Source organism: Onychomys torridus, chromosome 18 (genome assembly GCF_903995425.1).
Source record: "Onychomys torridus chromosome 18, mOncTor1.1, whole genome shotgun sequence".
Lineage (NCBI taxonomy): Eukaryota > Metazoa > Chordata > Mammalia > Rodentia > Cricetidae > Onychomys > Onychomys torridus.
In genome coordinates this window covers 17,002,559-17,022,152 of record NC_050460.1, presented here as the reverse complement: position 1 = coordinate 17,022,152, position 19,594 = coordinate 17,002,559, and the positions used below count along the sequence as shown (strand labels likewise).

The 19,594-nt window shown below is 37.1% G+C and overlaps 1 protein-coding gene across 3 annotated transcripts in view; it reads left to right on the top strand.

The window, feature by feature from the left end:
• Kcnq5 (potassium voltage-gated channel subfamily Q member 5) overlaps positions 1 to 19,594 on the top strand; it is a 557,910-nt gene that overhangs the window by 356,415 nt on the left and 181,901 nt on the right. For all 3 annotated transcript variants that reach the window (XM_036167994.1, XM_036167993.1, XM_036167995.1), the window contains exon 2: positions 8,019 to 8,109. In XM_036167994.1, the coding sequence (XP_036023887.1) occupies positions 8,019 to 8,109 (91 nt within the window). The remainder of the gene's footprint in view (positions 1 to 8,018; positions 8,110 to 19,594) is intronic.

Here is a 19,594-nt window from a genome sequence, read left to right as displayed (position 1 = left end):
GAAATTAAAATGAGATTTCCACCATAACTTTATATTACTTTTGTATCAAATAAATTTACATATGTATATTTTTCATTAATTTCAACCTCAAAATAATTACACAGAAATAAATTTTATGTTAGTGGGGAGCCATGTGTTATTTTATAGGAGTCATTTTTCATTTTATTAATTATTATTACTCTGTGAGGGGGGTGACACATGCCACACTGTACATGTGGAAGGTAGAAAGACACATGTGTGGAGTCTGTCCATTTTCTCCTTTTATCTATATGTGGGTTGCAGAGATGGAACCAAGGTCCTCAGGCTTGTGTTGTTGGGTTGTAAGCACCATTATCTGCTGTTCCATCCTGCCAGTCCTAATCTGAGTTTTGATAGATTGAAATCCATTCAGTTCATCCAGTCCAACTGAGCATCTTCAAGTTCAGATGTATGAGTTACCCCAAGAGATGGGACAACAATTGAGGAGAGTCTCAACTTTCCCAACCTGAGGTCTTGCTCTTGAGGAGGTCATGATACTTTTAATGACAGACTGAAAGAGAACAGAATTAGAACATAGAAAAGGAACAGGAAAACAATTTTTTGGTTTGTTTTTCGAGACAGGGTTTCTCTGTGTAGCTTTGCACCTTTCCTAGAACTCACTCTGTAGCCCAGCCTGGTCTTGAACTCACAGAGATCCACCTGCCTCTGCCTCCTGAGTGCTGGGATTAAAGGCCTATGCCACCAATGCCCTGCTAAGAAAACAATTTTTAAATCATAATAAAAGCAAACTGTGAAGAGCTGGACAGCGACCTGTAAGAGGAAGTAGGAAGAAAGAATACTGGAAGAAACCAAAACTACGCAGTTTTCCTTTCCCTTTTTCTTTTAAGAAAACACTTCACTGTGTTACCCAGGATGTCAACTTTCATCCTGCTGTAGCCTTGCTAGTGTTGGAGTCCTGAGCCTGAGTCGCCACTCTCCACACTGGGTTTGTTTGGTTTGGCTCTTCACAGTCCTGGGAATGAAACTCAGGACCGAGTTCATGCTGGCAAGGGGCCTATGTCAGAGCTGTATCTTTAGCTCTTTATTTCATCATCATCATCATCATCATCATCATCATCATCATCATCATTATTTTGAGATAACTTTGCAAGGCTAGCCTAGGCAGTCCTTAAAGCTGTGATCCACTTTCTTTAGCCTTCCTTGTAGCTGAGACTGCATGGCTAAGCCACTCTGCCCAGTTTGCATTTTTTTTTTTACTTCTAGTGGTGGTGGTGGTGGTAGTGGTGATGATGGTGGTGGTGATGGTCGTGGTGGTGGTGGTGATGGTGGTTTTTCTGGGTTTTGAGACATAGTTTCTCTATGTAGCTCTTGCTGTCCTGGAACTTGCTCTGTAAACTACTCTGGCCTCAGACTCAGAGGTCCACCAGCCTCTGCCTTCTGAGTGCTAGAACTAAAGATGTTTTGTACCACCACACCCAGCTCCAGCTTGTGTTCTTAAATATGAAGAAATTAGAAGTTCTTTTGCTTTTAAGAACACAATTATAATTTCAATTTCTAAGATTTATTTTCCTTTTGTTTATGTGTGTGTTAGGGGAGGGTGCCCAAGAAGCCAGGAAGAAGGCATCAGGTCTCCAGCAGTTAGTTTCAGGTTGTGAGTCAACCAATGTGAGTGCCAGGAACTGAACTCAGGGCCTCTGGAAGAACAGTATGTGATCTTAACCACTGAGCCTTCTTTTCAGCCCAGTAACTTCAGATAAACTATAAACCTGATAAGCCAAAACATCTACTGCCCTCAAAAGTAAAGCTTGGTGTTTAAGAGTAGATCTGGTGCCTCTGGCCTCCAAGGGCATTTCTACTCACATGGATATATGAAGCTATACACACACATACATATGGGGGAGAGGGGGGAGAGATACAAATACACACACACATACACATACACACACAAACGTACATGCATACATGCACACATACACACTCAGACATACATAAACACACACAGATACACACATACAATGTAAAGTAATGTGTGTGAAGTTCTAAAATAATAAAGCCTTGTTTTATTTTCTTTCTAAAGATAATTTAAATGAACTTTTAAATTAGCGTATGTGGTCTTTCCTGAGGAAGTAAAGAATAGGTATAGAAAAGAAATATTCCTACTACTGCATATCACTATTGTTTTGATCACAGAAAAATCAAAGCTCTCCAAATCCTAACCTCATCCTTCCTTTCCATCAATGGCATTATAATTTTTCAAACTCAAGCAGCTTGAAAAATATATGATAAGAGAAAATGAAAATATAAAATGGTTTAAAATGTTGGCTACTTGTGAGTTCATATTTCTGGCCCAATGTTTATTTTACTCTAAAGTATTGAGGCTTTTGTAGATGATGGGTGACTATAGTTAATAATCTACAACAGCCCTGTAAAAATGTAGTGGGCTCCAAATGATCAGAGAGAGGAAAACATTCTGATCATCAAAAAAAAAAATAAAAATAAAAAAAAAAAGCAAGTGGGACCTTACTCTGCATACTGATAAGCTCAACAGCAATTCCTAGAAATACTTCAGTAGAATATTAAGCAATGTTTTATAATAAATTCAGAAGAGTAACTGTGATTACTAGACAGTAACACAAATTTGCCAAGAGCAAGAACATTAAATTATGCTTATTTTTCAGTTGGATAGTATTACCAGCTTGCTGTGGCAGAGTAATAGAGTAGATAAAATGTCTTAATTTCAGCAAAGCATTAAAACGTGCTTTATCCTGTGCTTAAGGAATAGAAAGAGAATTTTCAACAGGATGACAGGAACCTTTATAGATTGTGTCCCTGGTAAAAATTCCCCAAGAGACTAAGACAGAATTGAAAAAAAAATCCAGAAGACAATGTTGGGTACTTGAAAGTTCTGAGAAAACAAAGTTGGCAGTTCATGCTAAGCATAAATGAATAGAGATTAACATAATAATGTATATAGTAACAAATATGAAGACTTTTGAATCCACATGAGCAAAGTCTCTTCATTGGGATTTACAGTGAGTTTGAGCCAGTGTTTTAGTTGATTCCTAACAAAGAATTGAGCTGCAGGCTCCACTAACATCTCATTTCAAAGAGAGATGACAGATGAAAACATAGGTCCATCACTGGCATCCTTAGTCATTTGATTACATTAATCCTGAATCATGCAGATCACATATGTGTGTGTGTGTGTTTGTGTGTGTATATGTAAATGTGTGTGTAAATGGATAAAAACAATAAGATGTCTATCTTCCTGCTGAAACAGAAAGCCCATGAGAGCACAAACTATGTCTGAGTTTACAGATTCTGGTACAGAGTCTCTAAACATTTAAGACAATTATAATGCAGGGGAGATCAAATAATGATAGGGAAGCACACAGAGGTTGGAAAGGAAAAGTATCCATGGACATATGCATCCTTATTAATAACTACATGGGCCATTATCAGCATGAATTTCAGTTTTGCATCTGAGCATCCTAATACCTAAAGCCATGATACAAACATATTCAAAGATACCTGCCTTTGTCATTCATTTTCAGAAGCAATATAGATACATTTTGCAATAAAATACTGGCAAGAATGCCCTATGGCATGCCTCCAGAATCAGTAAAATGTGAAATACTGAGAAACTCTCAAAACATTGTATGTTGGTTAAGTGGCCATTATTCTTTTTCAAGGAAAGAGCAGAAAATCAAACATAGTTTGGAGTATGAGTGTACTCTCAGGACACAGGTCAGTTGTATTCAGGTTCACTCCAGATTCTGTGACATAGTAGCAAAGAGACAGGAACTAATGTGTCCTTAAGATAGTCCTTTTGAAACCAGAGTTTTGCTATTATCTGGGCAGTGGAAAATCGAACTTGAGTTTCCTGGCAAGAATGAACAGCGGCGCTATTTCATGTTGTTAACTAAATGCCATATCTTTTGCTTATATTAGAGGGTCACACATTGCCAAAGACTCACATCAAGGGACACAGTAATAGAGTGGGTGTATTTAAGACTCAGTGGTGAGGAAAGGACAAGGTCTGGACATGGTTTCCTGTGCAAAGTAGACAAGTAACCTTGGTATATTGAGTCAGAAGGCTGCTGGAGAAGCCAGGGTAAAACCCTCCTTAAGTATATGAAGAACTCTCTGGGGGAGGTCAGAATGCATATATTCTGTGGTTGTGAGCCTGAAGCTCCAACAGCGAAGGTTCTCTATGGAGTCAACTCCAAGAAGGAAGCAGTTTTCCACAAGTAGAGCTATCTGTAACAGGCCTGAGTGGGCATAAAGTAGGTTCAGGACACTGGAAGGATTCAAAGAGATACAACAAATGTCTTTCACTGATCCTTAAAAATAACCACTATGGGGAGTGCAAGGGAAGCTTCTGGTCACATGGATTCACTGATCACTGAAGTCAGCTTCAGTCTAAGCATACCCAAGATTGTGTTTACACACAGTCGAGCCTCTGCTCTGATAGAAGCCTCTTGGATTGCTTTAGGGGTTCTCCGACCAAGTTCTAAATCATTTACATTTCCCAGAGCCGTCTTCAGGAACACAATAAAGAAGCAGAAAGTGCTATTCCCCAAATCCTCTAGTTGCCTTTTAATACCCCATGTAACATGTAAAATCTCATGTTGAAATTTCACAGAGATTATCGTGATCATTATATTAGGGTATTAATACACAGGCCTCAAATACCTCACTGTGAAAAATACTGGTGTCATGCTAAGCTTGTGCTGCTTTGCAGTGAAAGATAAGATATGCTATGAAGAAACTTCAGGTGAAAACTGGATATCTCTCATGAAAAATTATATAACAAGGGCATTTATAAAGACAGAAAAACTTTGGATACAAGAGTCAACAATGAGCTTCTGCTTTGACTCATTAGTCAGCTCAGCCCCCAGGCATAGGAATGTTGGCCAGAAGGTCATGTAAAGTCATAAATACCAGCATGCATACTTCAGTCAGCATAATCTGTGATGCACATATGAACACCTTCCATACAGTAGACTAAAGTGCCTAACTCATCATAGCAATACATACAATTTTATGAAACATCATCATAGGTGTGGTTAATTTTTTAATAAGTGATTTCTAAGGTCTGTCTTTCTTAAATGCTTCTATATGTCTATTTGCAATACTATATTTTAATCTATGATCCCATATTATGTATGATTTGATGGTCTCCCCTCTTCCAATGGTGTCTCGCTGATAGTCCACTAAAATGTTTCCAGAAGAGTGCCTTCTGGGTAGATCAGCAATTTGTACCTACTGAAGCTCCATGAAATGCCCATATCAAATATAAGCTCTGTGTCTTATTTCTGCATTGCATCATTCACAGTTGTTTGTGAATGGCTAAAGGTGTGTGTGTGTGTGTGTGTGTGTGTGTGTGTGTGTGTGTGTGACAATAATGGATCCTGCTAAGCTTCCTCTGGCAAAGTGTCAGCTGAGCTTTTCTGGGTGCTTCATTTGCATGTCATTTTAATTCTAGCTAAGTGTACCTGGTCTGAAAGTGCAGGCATAGGAATCAGGACATCATTTGTTCAAACAAGAACCTATGTTTCTTAGCTCAGTCTTCTTGATAAATTAAATCTCAGAAATTTATTCTTAATTAACTAACAGGAAAAAAAAAACGGTGGTGCTTTTCTTGGCTAAACAGAGTAGCCTTGAAACTAGTAATATTTACTTTCTCCTAAGTACTCTTCTCATCCCTAAATCATCAGCTCCTTCTAAAAGGAAGGTTGGCATAAAAAGTTTGGATAGGCATGAATTTTGTATGAAACAAAATAGAAATGCTTCAGATAAAATAAAAGCCAAGAGCTTTTATAGAATAATATGTTTATCTCATGGTAGTTTTAAACTGATCATAAAGGTTACCTTGGCAAGTTGTTGATGGCCAACAAATAAGAGCAGTTCGAGGCCCTGTCTTCCTAACCCTTCACAGTAAGCACTTTAATTTTGTGTATGGGTGTGAATATCTCAGTAGACTAATGAAGTCTATAAGCCATTTATCAGAATGTTCTTAAATGTATAAAATAATTTAATTACAAAAATAAAATTATGTTGAAATAAAAGGATTGAAGTATCAAACATGCTTATGATGTGGCAAGGCATATCCTTTATTATTAATTCATTAAAAATATCCCCTAGGCAGGGTCTAATAAATACCATAATCTTGAAACAATGATAGAAAAATCACTGTTCAAGGTGAAGCAATTAAGATTTTTTCAATCTGTGATATAAAATACTCTGTGTTCTCATGAAGACCCACAATTAAAAGAGTGCCTGACTATGTTCCATGCTTTCTTATCTCCATCATGAAATTTTAAATAATTGTAAACAACTAGCCCCCCATTTTCATTTTGCATCTGAAACCACAAATTTTGCAGTCCATGCTACCTAAACCTTCCTCTCCCTTATGATCCTATGACCCTATACTTTCCTACCACTGCAGTTGTTCTCATAGATTTAATTTCATGTTTACTTACCATTTGGGGCACCTAAACCTACTATGGCAAAAAAAAAAAAATGGTTAAAAGAATTTACCTTGTTTATAGTGATAACCATGTGACTCTACCTACTACTACATACTTAATATTTTCTGATTGGATAAAGATGGTAAAGAAAAAAGGAAGGAGTGAAATGATGAATGTAGTTGACCATCCCTAGCCCTTGGGCAGCCAGAGCAATGGAATTATTTTGCTTGTAGCCTTAAAATAGGAATCTCCATCAATGACAGAATGCTACATGGAAACTACCAATCATTAGAAAAGAAGGTAGTTGATTACTCAGATTTCTTAATATTGTGGCAGAATGCCTGGCATAAAGGACTTTAAAGGGAAGCTTTGTTTTTCCCATGGTTTCTAAGTTTTCACTCCACCACAGTGAGGAAATTATCCATCACTAGTCAGGAAACTTTCTCTAGGGAGCCAGGTAGCAAATGTTTCAGTCTGGCATGTAGCAAGTCTTTCTCTATCCTGCCAGCCAGCTCCCCAATCATGACATGGAGACTTCTTATTAATTATGACAGCTTGGCCTATAGCTTGGGAATTGTTCCTAACTAGATCTTATAATTTAAATTACTCCATTTATATTAACCTGCACTGTATCACATGGAGTTCCCACTCTTCCATCTTGCACCTCTTGTTCTCCTCTCCATGCCTCCTGCCATCTCCCATGTGCCTATATTCCTCGGTGCCCCAAGTAATGGTGAGATTTAGTCTCTAGCACTTAACTCAGGAATTCGGATTTGTTTTCAGCTTTGAACATACTTCCCTTATTATTTGAGATATTCTGTGGGAGCTCAGCTGCCATCCATACCCCTGCCTTGCTCCTAGAAGTTCCATATTCATAGAAACATCATTATAATGACTGATAGAAAATACTTGCTCATTACTTCTGATCCCTGTCATTAAAATGTGAGTAGACAGAACTTCAAGTCCTTTCCTCTAGCTATTTGGCTGCAAAGAGCTGCAAAATGCATGGGTGGCAGAGAAAATCATCTTTTTTTCCCCGTTCTTCCTAACAATATAAAGAAATAACAAATTAGAATCCACAAGCATTATCAGACACTGGCCATGGGTGCCCAGCTTAGCGATAATAACATGCAATGCCTGATAGTTTACATTGACAAATACAAAAGTGTGTTCCACTACTTAGAAAGAAGAGTAATTGCAAGAGGCATTCCCAGATAGAAGAGCAAGACCCACTTTTCTATCTTTCTTAGGGTTTCTTTTAAGGAGAGAAGTTGTATGGAAAATTCATGGATTCCTAAGTGTTAACATTTAAATACAGCAGCACACACACACAACACACACACACACACACACACACACACACACACACACACACACACACAAAACGATGTTTTCATCAGGAAAGTTGCAAAAAAGAGCCCCATTTATACTAAATATCCTACTAGACTGTGATATTTGAAATGCTCAGTAATTATTTAGCTCATTCCTGTTCAAGTGGATCTAGTGCTGTTTGGTGATGGTTCTACATGGTTCTCATCAAATTTCTCTTTTTCTGTTATTTTGCAGTTTTCTCCTTGTATTTGGTTGCTTGATTTTGTCAGTGTTTTCTACCATCCCTGAGCACACAAAATTGGCTTCAAGTTGCCTCTTAATTCTGGTAAGTGAATCATATATATTTATAAATTTATATATATATATATATATATGTATATATATATGAATGTACATAAAGTTTCTGTAATGTAACAACTCTGTATACTATTTATGATATGTATTCTATCCTGTATTTTATACAGAAAGACTGTTACTGCAAATCATAAAACCGTCAAAGATCATTGAATGTAACCTGTAGTCAAACATGAGAAATCCTTGCAGGAACATTCTGGATACTATTAGACAACAATATCATGTCCTGCAGGTACATCCTGAAAGGAAGGCAGTGTTTAAAGGTAGTTTTGATTATGTTTGCCTCTGCTAATAAACAATTATAACAAAAATCAGCATGCATGTGATTTCTCACTATTGCTGAAGGCTACAGGGTAGAAAGCACTTTCCAATGACTGAATTTAGCAATAGCTAAGTATAATTGGCTAAAAATTGTGAATGCACCTCCTCATAGGAAATCAGAAGTCCCTTTAAGCCTTTTTTTTTAAACTAACAGACTGTATTATGAGTGTGCTGTTAATGCAGTTACCTGGTGAGAAACTGCAGATTTCTGTTTCCATTATGCTGTCAGTCCTCAACCACACAGAATTATCCAATTCTCTTTAAAATGGAAAAAGACCCCAAGATATTTTAGTCTGAGTTATTCTGAGCCTTTTAAGCTCTTGTAGTTTCTATTACAATGAACCCATAGCACTTCATGCTCCAATCACATCTGATTGAAAGTTTGGTTCATTTACATCCATTTCAACCTGGCTCACATAGTCCAAAATTATTAGACATTCTCAGAACTGTGTGAATGAGCTGGAACAACTCAATTCTGTGAAGCATGGTGCAGCAGAGGAAGGAGGAGAGATGGGTTAAGATGGTTTCTGTGAACTGAAGAGATTGGTTGTATATAAGAATCATTGGATAGGCTAAGGTTCTGTGTCATAGAGATGGGAAAGGAAGGATTTCAGCTCATGTGATATGAGAGGAGGCAAACACTTTCCTGACCTTTGCTTTTGTATGGCTAACTTATGCTTGATGTTGGTAAGCTGGCACCAAGTCCTTATATTAGGGGGTAATCACTTTTGAATTGAGAGTAAACCTACTCCAATTTATCTCCATACACATTGTCCTCAGGGATATATTGCTAATGTTATGACTTTCATTTCCAAAACCCAAGGAAGAGAACAGAAAAAGGAAAAGCACTCCAGGGGTTTGTTCTATTGCAGTTTCCATTTGAATAGCAAGTAGGCTTTTAGCTTAGCACACCCCTATGCTTATTACAAATGATTCTGAAGCCTGAAGTCTAGGGCTCAGCTGATTTTAGGTCCATACTGAACAAGGAATTGTAGAATGAAAATGTAAATCTGACTTTCAAACTTTGGAATATTTTTTTTAAAGCCTTGACCAACTCCATGATTATATATTTAGAATTATCAGCCACCAGGAATCCCATAAAAAGGTTAAATTCATAACCAAGATGAGAATCCAAAACTGATGGGTTATATTCTCAAAATCCCTGAACATAAGTGCCACTATCATTAGTCAGTTTCTGAATTGTAAAAAGAAACCCAAGTAACAATCTCATTTCAGCCTTTGTAAACCCCAAAATGATTCAAACCTTGACTTTTCAAGCATGTTGTCTCATGAACAACTGATCGTATTTAGCAACTAGCATATATTTTAGTAAATAGGGATGCTGATATTTTAATCATTTTTATGATGCCAAAGGCTGAGCTTGGGGCATCATTCATGTTAAGCAGGTGCTCTACCACTAGCTACACATGCAGCTCTAACCTTGTCAATCTTGAATGTCTTCAGATTTGGCAAAGCAAAACAAAGTGCTTCTAGAGGTGAACCTTCATTATGAGCAATGACGTCATGCTGCAGACAGATATTTCAGAAGGGTACTGCTACATGGTTTTCACTGGGAAAAGAAGTTATTAATTTTCCTATTTGGGGGGGCTGTAGCATTACATTTTCAAGGTGTCAGTTTTAAAGCTAATGTATGTTCTAGAGACAGACCCGCCTAGAAATAAGTAGATTGTATTTGCAAAGCTAAGATTCAATGTCATTAAAACCATTATTTTATATTTAAAGTGCAAATAAAATAAAACAATTGTGTTTTTATTGTAAATTGATAAGTTGAGAAAGCATGCATAGTTTAATATTTTTCACAATGCATTAATACAGCATATATCACAAACATTCAATTATAGCCTATTATAAACCCTGAGAACTATGAATGATTTAGAATACCTCTTCCTATCCTATGTGTTTTTCAGATGGTTAATCAGATTTCAAAGACTGTCTGCCCTGTGATCATTATAATCAAACAGAATTCGAAGAGCTCTGCTCTGTCTGACTGGAGTTTTGCTGGTTGGTTGGTTGTTGGTTGGTTGGTTGGCTGGTTGGTTGGTTGGTTTTAGCTGTCAAAATACCTAAAATTTTATTTTTCAAATAGTAATAGGAAGGAATAGCTATTGAAATATAGACAAAGGTACTGTGAGATGTCTTCATGTATGGTGTGAATATGTGTTGCTCTGATAGATTGATAAATAAAGCTGTTTGGCCTATGGCATGGCAGGATAGATCCAGGTGGGAAAATCCAAGAGAGACAGTAAAAGGAAAATGGAGAAAAAAGGGAGATACCAAACTCAAGGAGCAACATGTAATGGGGTGCAGGTAAAACCATGAACATGTGGTGATACATAGATTAATAGTTATGGGGTGAGTTAAGTTATAAGAGCTAGGTAGCAAGAAGCCTGATCCACAGGCCATATAATTCACAATTAATGTAAGCCTCTGAATGATTATTTTATAAGCAGCTATGGGATCTTAGGGCAGATGGGACACAGGAAAGCTTCCAGTTACACAAAAGTTTATAATAAATTATCCATTTTATCAGACAGGGTCTAGCTATGTACCTTGAACTGGCTCAAGCGATTCTTCTGCCTCAGACTCCTAGTAGTTCATATTGTAGACCCATGCCACCATGCTGAAATAATGTGATTTTTAATCTTTTGGTGTATCTAGCTGGTGTGCAAATACAGTACTAGAAGACTATTTATAATCACATATAAATAATGATTTATTTTTATATATTTCATCATAACTCTATTTCTTTTAGGTTTCCTTGAAAGCATGTTCACTACGATAAGGTATTTTCTGTAACTCCTGTAAAAATAAATAGACACCCATATACTGCCAGCAAGCTTGGCTTCAAACAAACCTCCTAGAGGAGTCTTGGGTACTCTCTTTTCCCTCTTCTAGTCTCACTGAGCTCACCAGTGTAATGTACATAGATCGTTACATGGATACTGTCTTGCTCGCTGCCTAGGGTCCCAAGGAGATTCCACCTGTTCACCCATGACCCAAAGAGAACACTCCAACATGTCATCCACAATAGCACTTCCAGGGCTAGTATAAAACTAAGATCCATAAACTTGCTATGTTATAAACTGAGCTAATGTTTTGTTCATTTTTTTTTTCACTTACTCTTTCTGTTGGGTAAAATGCTACTGACCTGCTTCCTTCAAGGATGTGATATAGGTGTCTGAAGTCAGGCACCACTTGGTCAAACTTTTTTCAAACTTTGTTTTACTTTTAACAAAGCAATCTGTAAAATTAATTCCTCACCAAAGTTTTCTCAGTAAGTAAGATTTGAGGAAAATGGCAAAATAAGAAACACCAATACTGTGACAACCTACGTTAACAAGAGCTACATCAGCATTATCTTACATGACTACTTTTAAGAATCCAGAATCTATTAAATGCTTGCAAATTCTAAGAGAAGTTTAAGACAGTTAGCTGTAATTAATTTCAAGTCCAGCCTTTAGCACACAGAGTTCTACGTATCCACCAAGCCCAGCCCATTGTACGCAGCTATCCCTATGTTCTAGAAGTAACCTTCGTGCTGTTTACAGGAGCCAGGTTGGGCAAAAATGGTCTTATCCAAATATCCAAGTTCTGGTTATGATTGTCAGGTGCTGCCTCTGATCATAGATGAGGAGAGGAAAGTAGCCACTGTTTTTGTTACATCTCCTCCCTACACTAGCGCTATCTACTCAACTGAGGTGACTTCTAGGGAATTTAAAGGTCCTTTTCCCTGAGTTTAGAGCATATTCCTTATGAATGTAATTGTGACATCAGCAGCTAGGAGAAGTGGAGGCAGAGCCATGAAGGATCAGAGCTTTGTGTATCATCAAAGTTACATTGCTATAAGTTCAGATTAACCATACAACTTGAATATGGCAACTGCAAAAAAAGGTGGCTATAGAATTGAGAAAATGCAAAGGGAGTTTAAACATTTTACCACCAAATAAAACATATGGAAACACTAAAGAATAAAAATGATATAGGAAATGAGAGACCCAGAAAATGCTTTGTATATAAAACTAAGAATGATGGGGAAGACAGATGTTCACTAATCACTGATTTCCTTAACTATAAATGAGTCAAAATTACTAGGGAAAATACGGAGTTTTACAGAAAATATTTTTAAAATATGTACTGACTACAAGAGACTCTAGATCAAGGACACAAATATTTCAATAACAAAAGGATCAAAAAGTTATATTGTGCAAATAATAACTGAAGGAGAACAGAAGTAGATACACTAAAGGGGATAGACGAAATAAACTTAAAAGTAAAATAGGGTTATAAGAAATAGAAATATTTTAAGAGAGGACATTATATAAAGGTTCAAGATTTCATCATAAAAATACGAATTTTCATCACACAAAGGGCTCAACACAGCAAAGAAAGAAAGTGTAAGATTTAAAACCATGCACCTAATAAGTGCCTACAAAAATACACCAAGCAAAATTGGGTAACATTGGAGAGACAGCTAAGCTGGGAGTAGGAACATATAAACATCCCACTTTTAGTAACTGGTAAGAAGAGAAGGAAGCCTGAGATCCAGCAACAACACGCCAACTAGATCCAACAGGCATACATAGAACACCCAGAACAAGGATCTACATTTTTCTCGAGTGCATATGAGACATTTTTCATGATAGGCACATGTTGCCTTACAAATTAAATGTCAGTGGATTTTAAAAGATGGGTATTAGAAGTAAAGAGTATCTTCACTTTCCATGATGGAATGAGTTTTAAAACCAGTACAAGAGGCAACACGGAAATGTTCACAAATCTGTGGGGAAATTAGCAATATACATAAACATAAACAACTTAGTGGAGTAAATAAGAAATCATAGAGAGGAATGAAACAAAAGACAACTTATGAAAACTTATAGGACACAGTGAAAGCAGGGTTAAGAAGCAGCCTTAAGTGGAGCATATGTACCACACTCCTCCTCCCAAGACTCGGGGAATCATAGAAGGGATGGAAAAGGTAAAGAGCCTGAGCTGGTGGATGACTAGAAGGAAATAGTATCTTTGGACACAGCAGGTGCAATGTGCAATGTGACAATATGCACAAAAGCTGTGTACAAGCAGCATGGAGATGGGAGTTGGGCATGAAATCCCACACCTAGCTGTAGAGCTTTGGACAATTGGGAAAGGGAGAGATGATTTGCTCTATGAGTTTAGGCTCTGGTAAGTTGGAAAACAATACATCCAAGAATATTTGGGCAGCACAATTTGGTCTTGGTGAGTTAAAACGGGGACAGGGTGATGGATGTGGAGAGATTTGGGGTTGGTTGAATATGATCAAAACATATTGAATGATAGTCTGCAAGAATGAAATTTTTTCCAGTTCTGGGGGATTATTTTAAGGAAATAATATAAAATACAGACAAACATATAGGCTGCATTTACTTAATCTAGAATTACCTTTTTTTCTTTTTTTGAGATTATAATTTATCACATTTCTCCCTTCCCTTTCCTCCCTCCAAACTTTCCTACATACCCCTTGCAACTCCCCTTCAAATTATTATTTCATTAATATATGGATATACATATATTAATAAATATAACCTGTTCAGTACCTATAATACTATTTGTATATATGCTTTCAAGGCTGCCCATTTGGCACTGGACAAATTTTGTGTGCACTTCCCTGGAGAAGACCACCTCTCCTGCTCCCAGCTTTCCTTTGCTGCCTATAATAGGGCTGAGGCCTCATGGGCTTCTCATTGTCCAGTTCAGCATGTCCATTGGTGTCATCCCTTTTAAGCTCATATTTGGGTGGTGAGACTGTATGGGTGTCGCTTCTGATATTTCTAGAAGACACAGTCTCACAGCAAACCCCTTGATCCTTTTACAATCCTACTTCCTCTTCTGCATGCTCTGAGAGCCTTAAGTGTAAGAGTGTTTTGTAGATGTCTCTATTGGGAATGAACTTCACAAGTCTGCGTTTCAATTTGCTGTATTTTTTCTATAGTGGTTTCCATATGCTGAGAAGAGAAGTTTCCTTGATGAAGGGTGAGGACCACAGCTCTCTGTGGTTATAAGTACAAGTGTTTATAGACTGTAGTTAGTGATTACACTGGTTAGATAAATTAGTGATTGTAGAGTCATTATTTTAAAAGAAGGAAATAGGAGTTGGGGATTTAGCACAGTGGTAGAGCACTTACCTAGCAAGCACAATGCCCTGGATTTGGTCCTCAGCTCTGGAAATCAAACAAACAAAAAAAAAGGGGGGGGGTATATCTGGGAACACATTTACAAACAACAAAGATGTCATATCAATAACCCAAGTTATAAAAGAAGAAAAAAACAAACAAGCTAAACCCAAACTGTGCAAAAGATAAGAACACATAAATGAAATGGTGAGATGGAGAGTAGAAAAACAAACAAACAAACAAACAAAAGTCAGTTATTTGAAAATATCAACAAATTTAAGAAACCCTGTTTAATAGGGTCTTAATATTTACCCAAGGCTGGCCTTGAGCTTGCTAGGTAGACAAGGCTTTCCTTAAACTTTCAATCCTTTTGCTCGAGTTCTTGAGTGATAGGATTATAGATTTGAGACACGGAACCTGGCATTATTAATGTTTACTTTGCCAGAACAAAAAGGGGGAGGCATTTTAACAGAATTTAAAATTCAAAGAAATGGTTGAGGTACATATATAATATATAATATGTATTATATATAATATGTATATAATATGTATGTTAGAATATACATTATATATACTATAATCTCATAGCACTGTTATGAACATTAGGTAAATTGAAACCTTAGAGGCAGATGCAGCACATAGAAAACTCATGGAAAGTGATGACTCTCATAATCAGTGGTTCTTTCATACATAAGGAAGACAACTATAGGTAAGCTATGGAATTATTTTAAAATGCTGCATTTTAGAAAAGATTTATAATTTTAAAATGGAAAACAAGTATGTTTAGATATTTCTTATCACATCCCACTGTTAATTATTTCAGGCTTATATGCAAATATATTCATCTAACTAAAAATGGCTCAGTGATACACATTCAGCATGTAGTCTGTGTTATTGTAGCTTTTTGGTCACTGTATCAGATGACATACTCACAGCTTTGAAAACTCTTCTCCCAGTCTCTGTCTGTTCACAACTGGACTGGTATGAATATATATGTGTATATATATATACACATATATACACAGAGAGAAAGAGAAACTATGACAGTATGCATAAGACCTACACAGCTTCAAACCACACAAAATCCCAGCACTGAAAAGTGCAAGTGGACATGAAGTCCCACTCCTAACCAAGAAGATACCTGTAATTGATGCTTTTTGTAAATGAGAAAATCATTTACTGGGTATATTAACCATATCCCAGGGCAAGCCCCATGTCTAAGAGTAGTTAACAAATACAAATGAGCTGGACATTTTTGTGAAAGCCTTTTGGTTTATGTTGGTAATTGTGTCTTACTGTTCTTTTTAGAATTTGTCTATGATGTTTTGCTTGCCTAGATGTTTGATTGGTTGCTGTTGTTTTTTTTTTTTCCCTTGAAAACAGATTTTTTTCAGGATTCCCCCTCCCCCACATCTTCTCAGTTCTTCCCCAACCTACTCACCAAAATCCACACAGTCTTTTGCTTTCTCTCACTAGAAAAACATACAGACACAGAGACATGAACATTTACACACAGGGAAGTACCATAAAAACATGAAACAAGAAACCATAACATATAAGCAAAAGATTTGTAAGGTAAATATATAAATACAAAATGCCCCATCAAAGAATTATGAGACCAAATAATCTCCAAAAATAACATTGAGTTCATTTCGTATAGGCCATCTACTGCTGGGCATGGAGCCTGCCTGAAAGTGTGCTTTGTATACTTCATGAGAAAGTCCATTTTCTTTTATGAGCAGTTATAAATTGGAAACAGCTTCTGGGTCAGGGATGGGGAATTGTGTCCACTTCCCCTTTCAGAACTGGGACCTCATCTGGCTTAGACCAAGGAAGGACCTGTGCTTGTTGCTATATTCTCTTGAGCTCATAAGTGCATCTGGTCCTGCCATTAGAAGACTTTCTTTCCTTAGTGTCCTCCATTCCCTCTGACCCTTGTGATCTTCCCACATCTTTTTCTACAGACTTCCTTAAGCCCTAAGGGGATGGATTTGATGGAGACATCCCATTTAGGCCTAAGTATTCCAAGGTCCCTCAGTCACTGCAGATTGTCCAGCTGTGAGTCTCCATATTCATTAACATCTATGGCAGGAGGAAGCTTCTCTGATAATGACTAAGCAAGATACCGATCCGAGCATAGCATAATGTCACTAGGAGTCGCCTTATTATTACATTCTCTTAGCATAGCGATAATATTTGGTTTTCTCTTAGGTCCATGGCATGTCTAGTCTCAGGTTCTAGACCATCCTAATAGTGTTGGGCATGGATTCCATCTCATGGAGTGGCCCTTAAACCTAGTCAGATTGTGGATGGTTATTTCCATAACTTTTCACTGTTGCACTAGAGCAACTTGCAGATGGGTGACTATTGTACATCAAAGGTTTTGCAGCTCAGTTGGAGTTTACTTTTTTCCTCTAGTAATGTACAGAGTGTAGTTGGATTTCTTTTGTTTTTGTCTTTGGGGACTCACTACCCAGCTCCCAAATAAGTACATGGAGACTTATTCTTACTTATGAATGCCTGGCCATAGCTTGGATTGTTTCTAGCCATCTTTGTAACTTAAATTATCCTATTTCTCTTTAACTACATCTTGCCTCTGAGCTTTTTACCTTTCTTTATTCCGTGTCTCTTTCTTTATTTCTTACTCTGTGGCTGGCTGTGTGGCTGACTGGCTAGCTGGCCTCTGGTGTCCTTCTCTCCTTCTCCCTTTCTCTCTACTTACTCTCTTACCGAGATTTCTCCTCTTTGTTCTTTCTGGCTGCCATCCCTGCCTACCCTTCCTCCTGCCTAGCTATTGGCCATTAAGCTCTTTATTAGGCCAATCAGGTGTTTTAGTCAGGCAAAGTAACACAGCTTTACAGAGTTAAATAAATGCAACATAAAAGAGTGCAATACATCTTTGAGTCATTAAACAAATGCTCTACAGACTAAATGATTGTAACACATCTTAAACTTATATTACCCAGCAACAGAGTACCTTCCAGTATCACAAACACTAGTCAGTAGTGAAAGCTCCACATAGGTACCAGCTCAACTTCTTCATGTTTAGTAAGTTGTGTAAATATTGTCTTATGAGTAGTTTGTGGAGAAAAACCAATACTCTTAGCAATAACCTGGGTATCCAAAGGGCATATTTTGCCAATAACTCAATTAGATGTAACCCATTCCTGGCATTGGAAGTTTCATTTGGTGGCAAGAAATGTCTTACTGGGACTTTGCTTCCCCCCATTATTTGAAGATTACATTTAGATTTTCTTCATATACATTCTCTTTCATATATTTTAATAGGCTTCTACTATAGTAGGTTTCCATGCAACTCCTCAAATGGCCCTTGGTTTTAACTGTCCCTCTCTGTATTTCCACTTTACTACATTTCTCTCCGTCCCCATTGGATTCTCTGGTTCCAGTCCCCACCCCCCAATACATCCATAACTATCTATTCTGTTTCCTCTTTCTAAATATATCTTTCCCTCTCTCTAGTCCCTTACTTTGTACCTAACCTCTGTGGATTGTAGTTTGCTTATTCAAACTCTCAACAGCCAGCATCCACATATAAGTGAATACATACTATATTTGTCTTTTAGGGTCTGAGTTATCTCACTCAGGAGGGTTTTTTTTTAAGCTCCATCCACTTACTTGCAAATATCATACTTTCATTTTTTAACAACTGAATAATATTCCATTGTGTAAATGTATCACATTTTCTTTTTCCATTCATCTGTTGACAGACATTTAGGCTGTTTCTAATTTCTAGCTATTATGAATAAATCAACAATAAACACAGTTGAGCAATTGTCTCTGTAGTAGGATGCAGAATCCTTTGGGTATATGTCCAGGCTGGTATAGCTGGATCATGATGTAGATCTAGGCCTAGCTTCAAAGGAACCACCACACTGTTTTCTATAGTGGCTACAAAAGTTTACAGTCATTCTGACAGTGGTTGAATGAGTGTTCCCCGTACTCCACATCCTCTGCATGGAGTTGTCATTTGTTTTATTGATCATGACTATTATGAGAGGCATAAAATGGAATCTCAAAGTAGTTCTAATTTGCATTTTCCTGATGGCTAAGGATGTTGAAGATTTTTTTCAATGTTTCTCAGCCATTTGTGTTTCATCTTTTAAGAACTCACTGTTCAGATCTGTACTTCTAATTGAGTTATTTGTTTTCTTGATGTTCATTTTTTTAATTCATTATAAAATTTTAGTTCTTAACCCACCACTGGATATGTAATTGGTAAAGCCCTCATGTAACTTCTGCTTTGTCTGAATGATGGTGTCCTTTGCCATGTAGAAAAATTTCAATTTCATGAGGTCCCATTCATTAAATTTTTTAGTACCTGTTTTATCTGTGTTCTATTCAGAAAGTCTTTTCTCATAACATTGAGTCCAAAACTATTCTCCAATTTCTTCTATCAGATTCACTGTATCTGCCTTCATGTTGAGGTCCTTGATCTATTTGGAGTTGAGTTTTGTGCAGGGTGGTAAATAAAGATCTATGTGCACTCTTCTACATGCAGTCATCCAGTTTAACCATACCATTTCTTAAATACTCTGTATTATTCCAGTGTGCATTTCTTTTTATCAAAAATTGGGTGTCTATAGGTGTATGGACTTATGTCTGAGTCTTCAGTTAGATTCCCTTGATGAAAGTGTCTGTTTTGCCAGCATTTCTTTTATTATTGAGGATTATTTTCACTACACTGTGTGTGTGTGTGTGTGTGTGTGTGTGTGTGTGCGTGTGTATGTGTGTGTGTGTTTGTGTGCGTGTGTTTCGATATGAAGAGGAAAATTGTCCTTCCAATTTCCTTTGAAAAAATGCGTTGGGATTTTGATGAGGGTTTAACTGAATCTGTACATCACTTTTGGTAGGATGGGTGTTTTTAGTATATAAATCCTACCATTTCATGAGAATGGGAGATCTTCCCATCTTCTGAAAGATATTTTCTTCAGTTTCCTTGTTCAG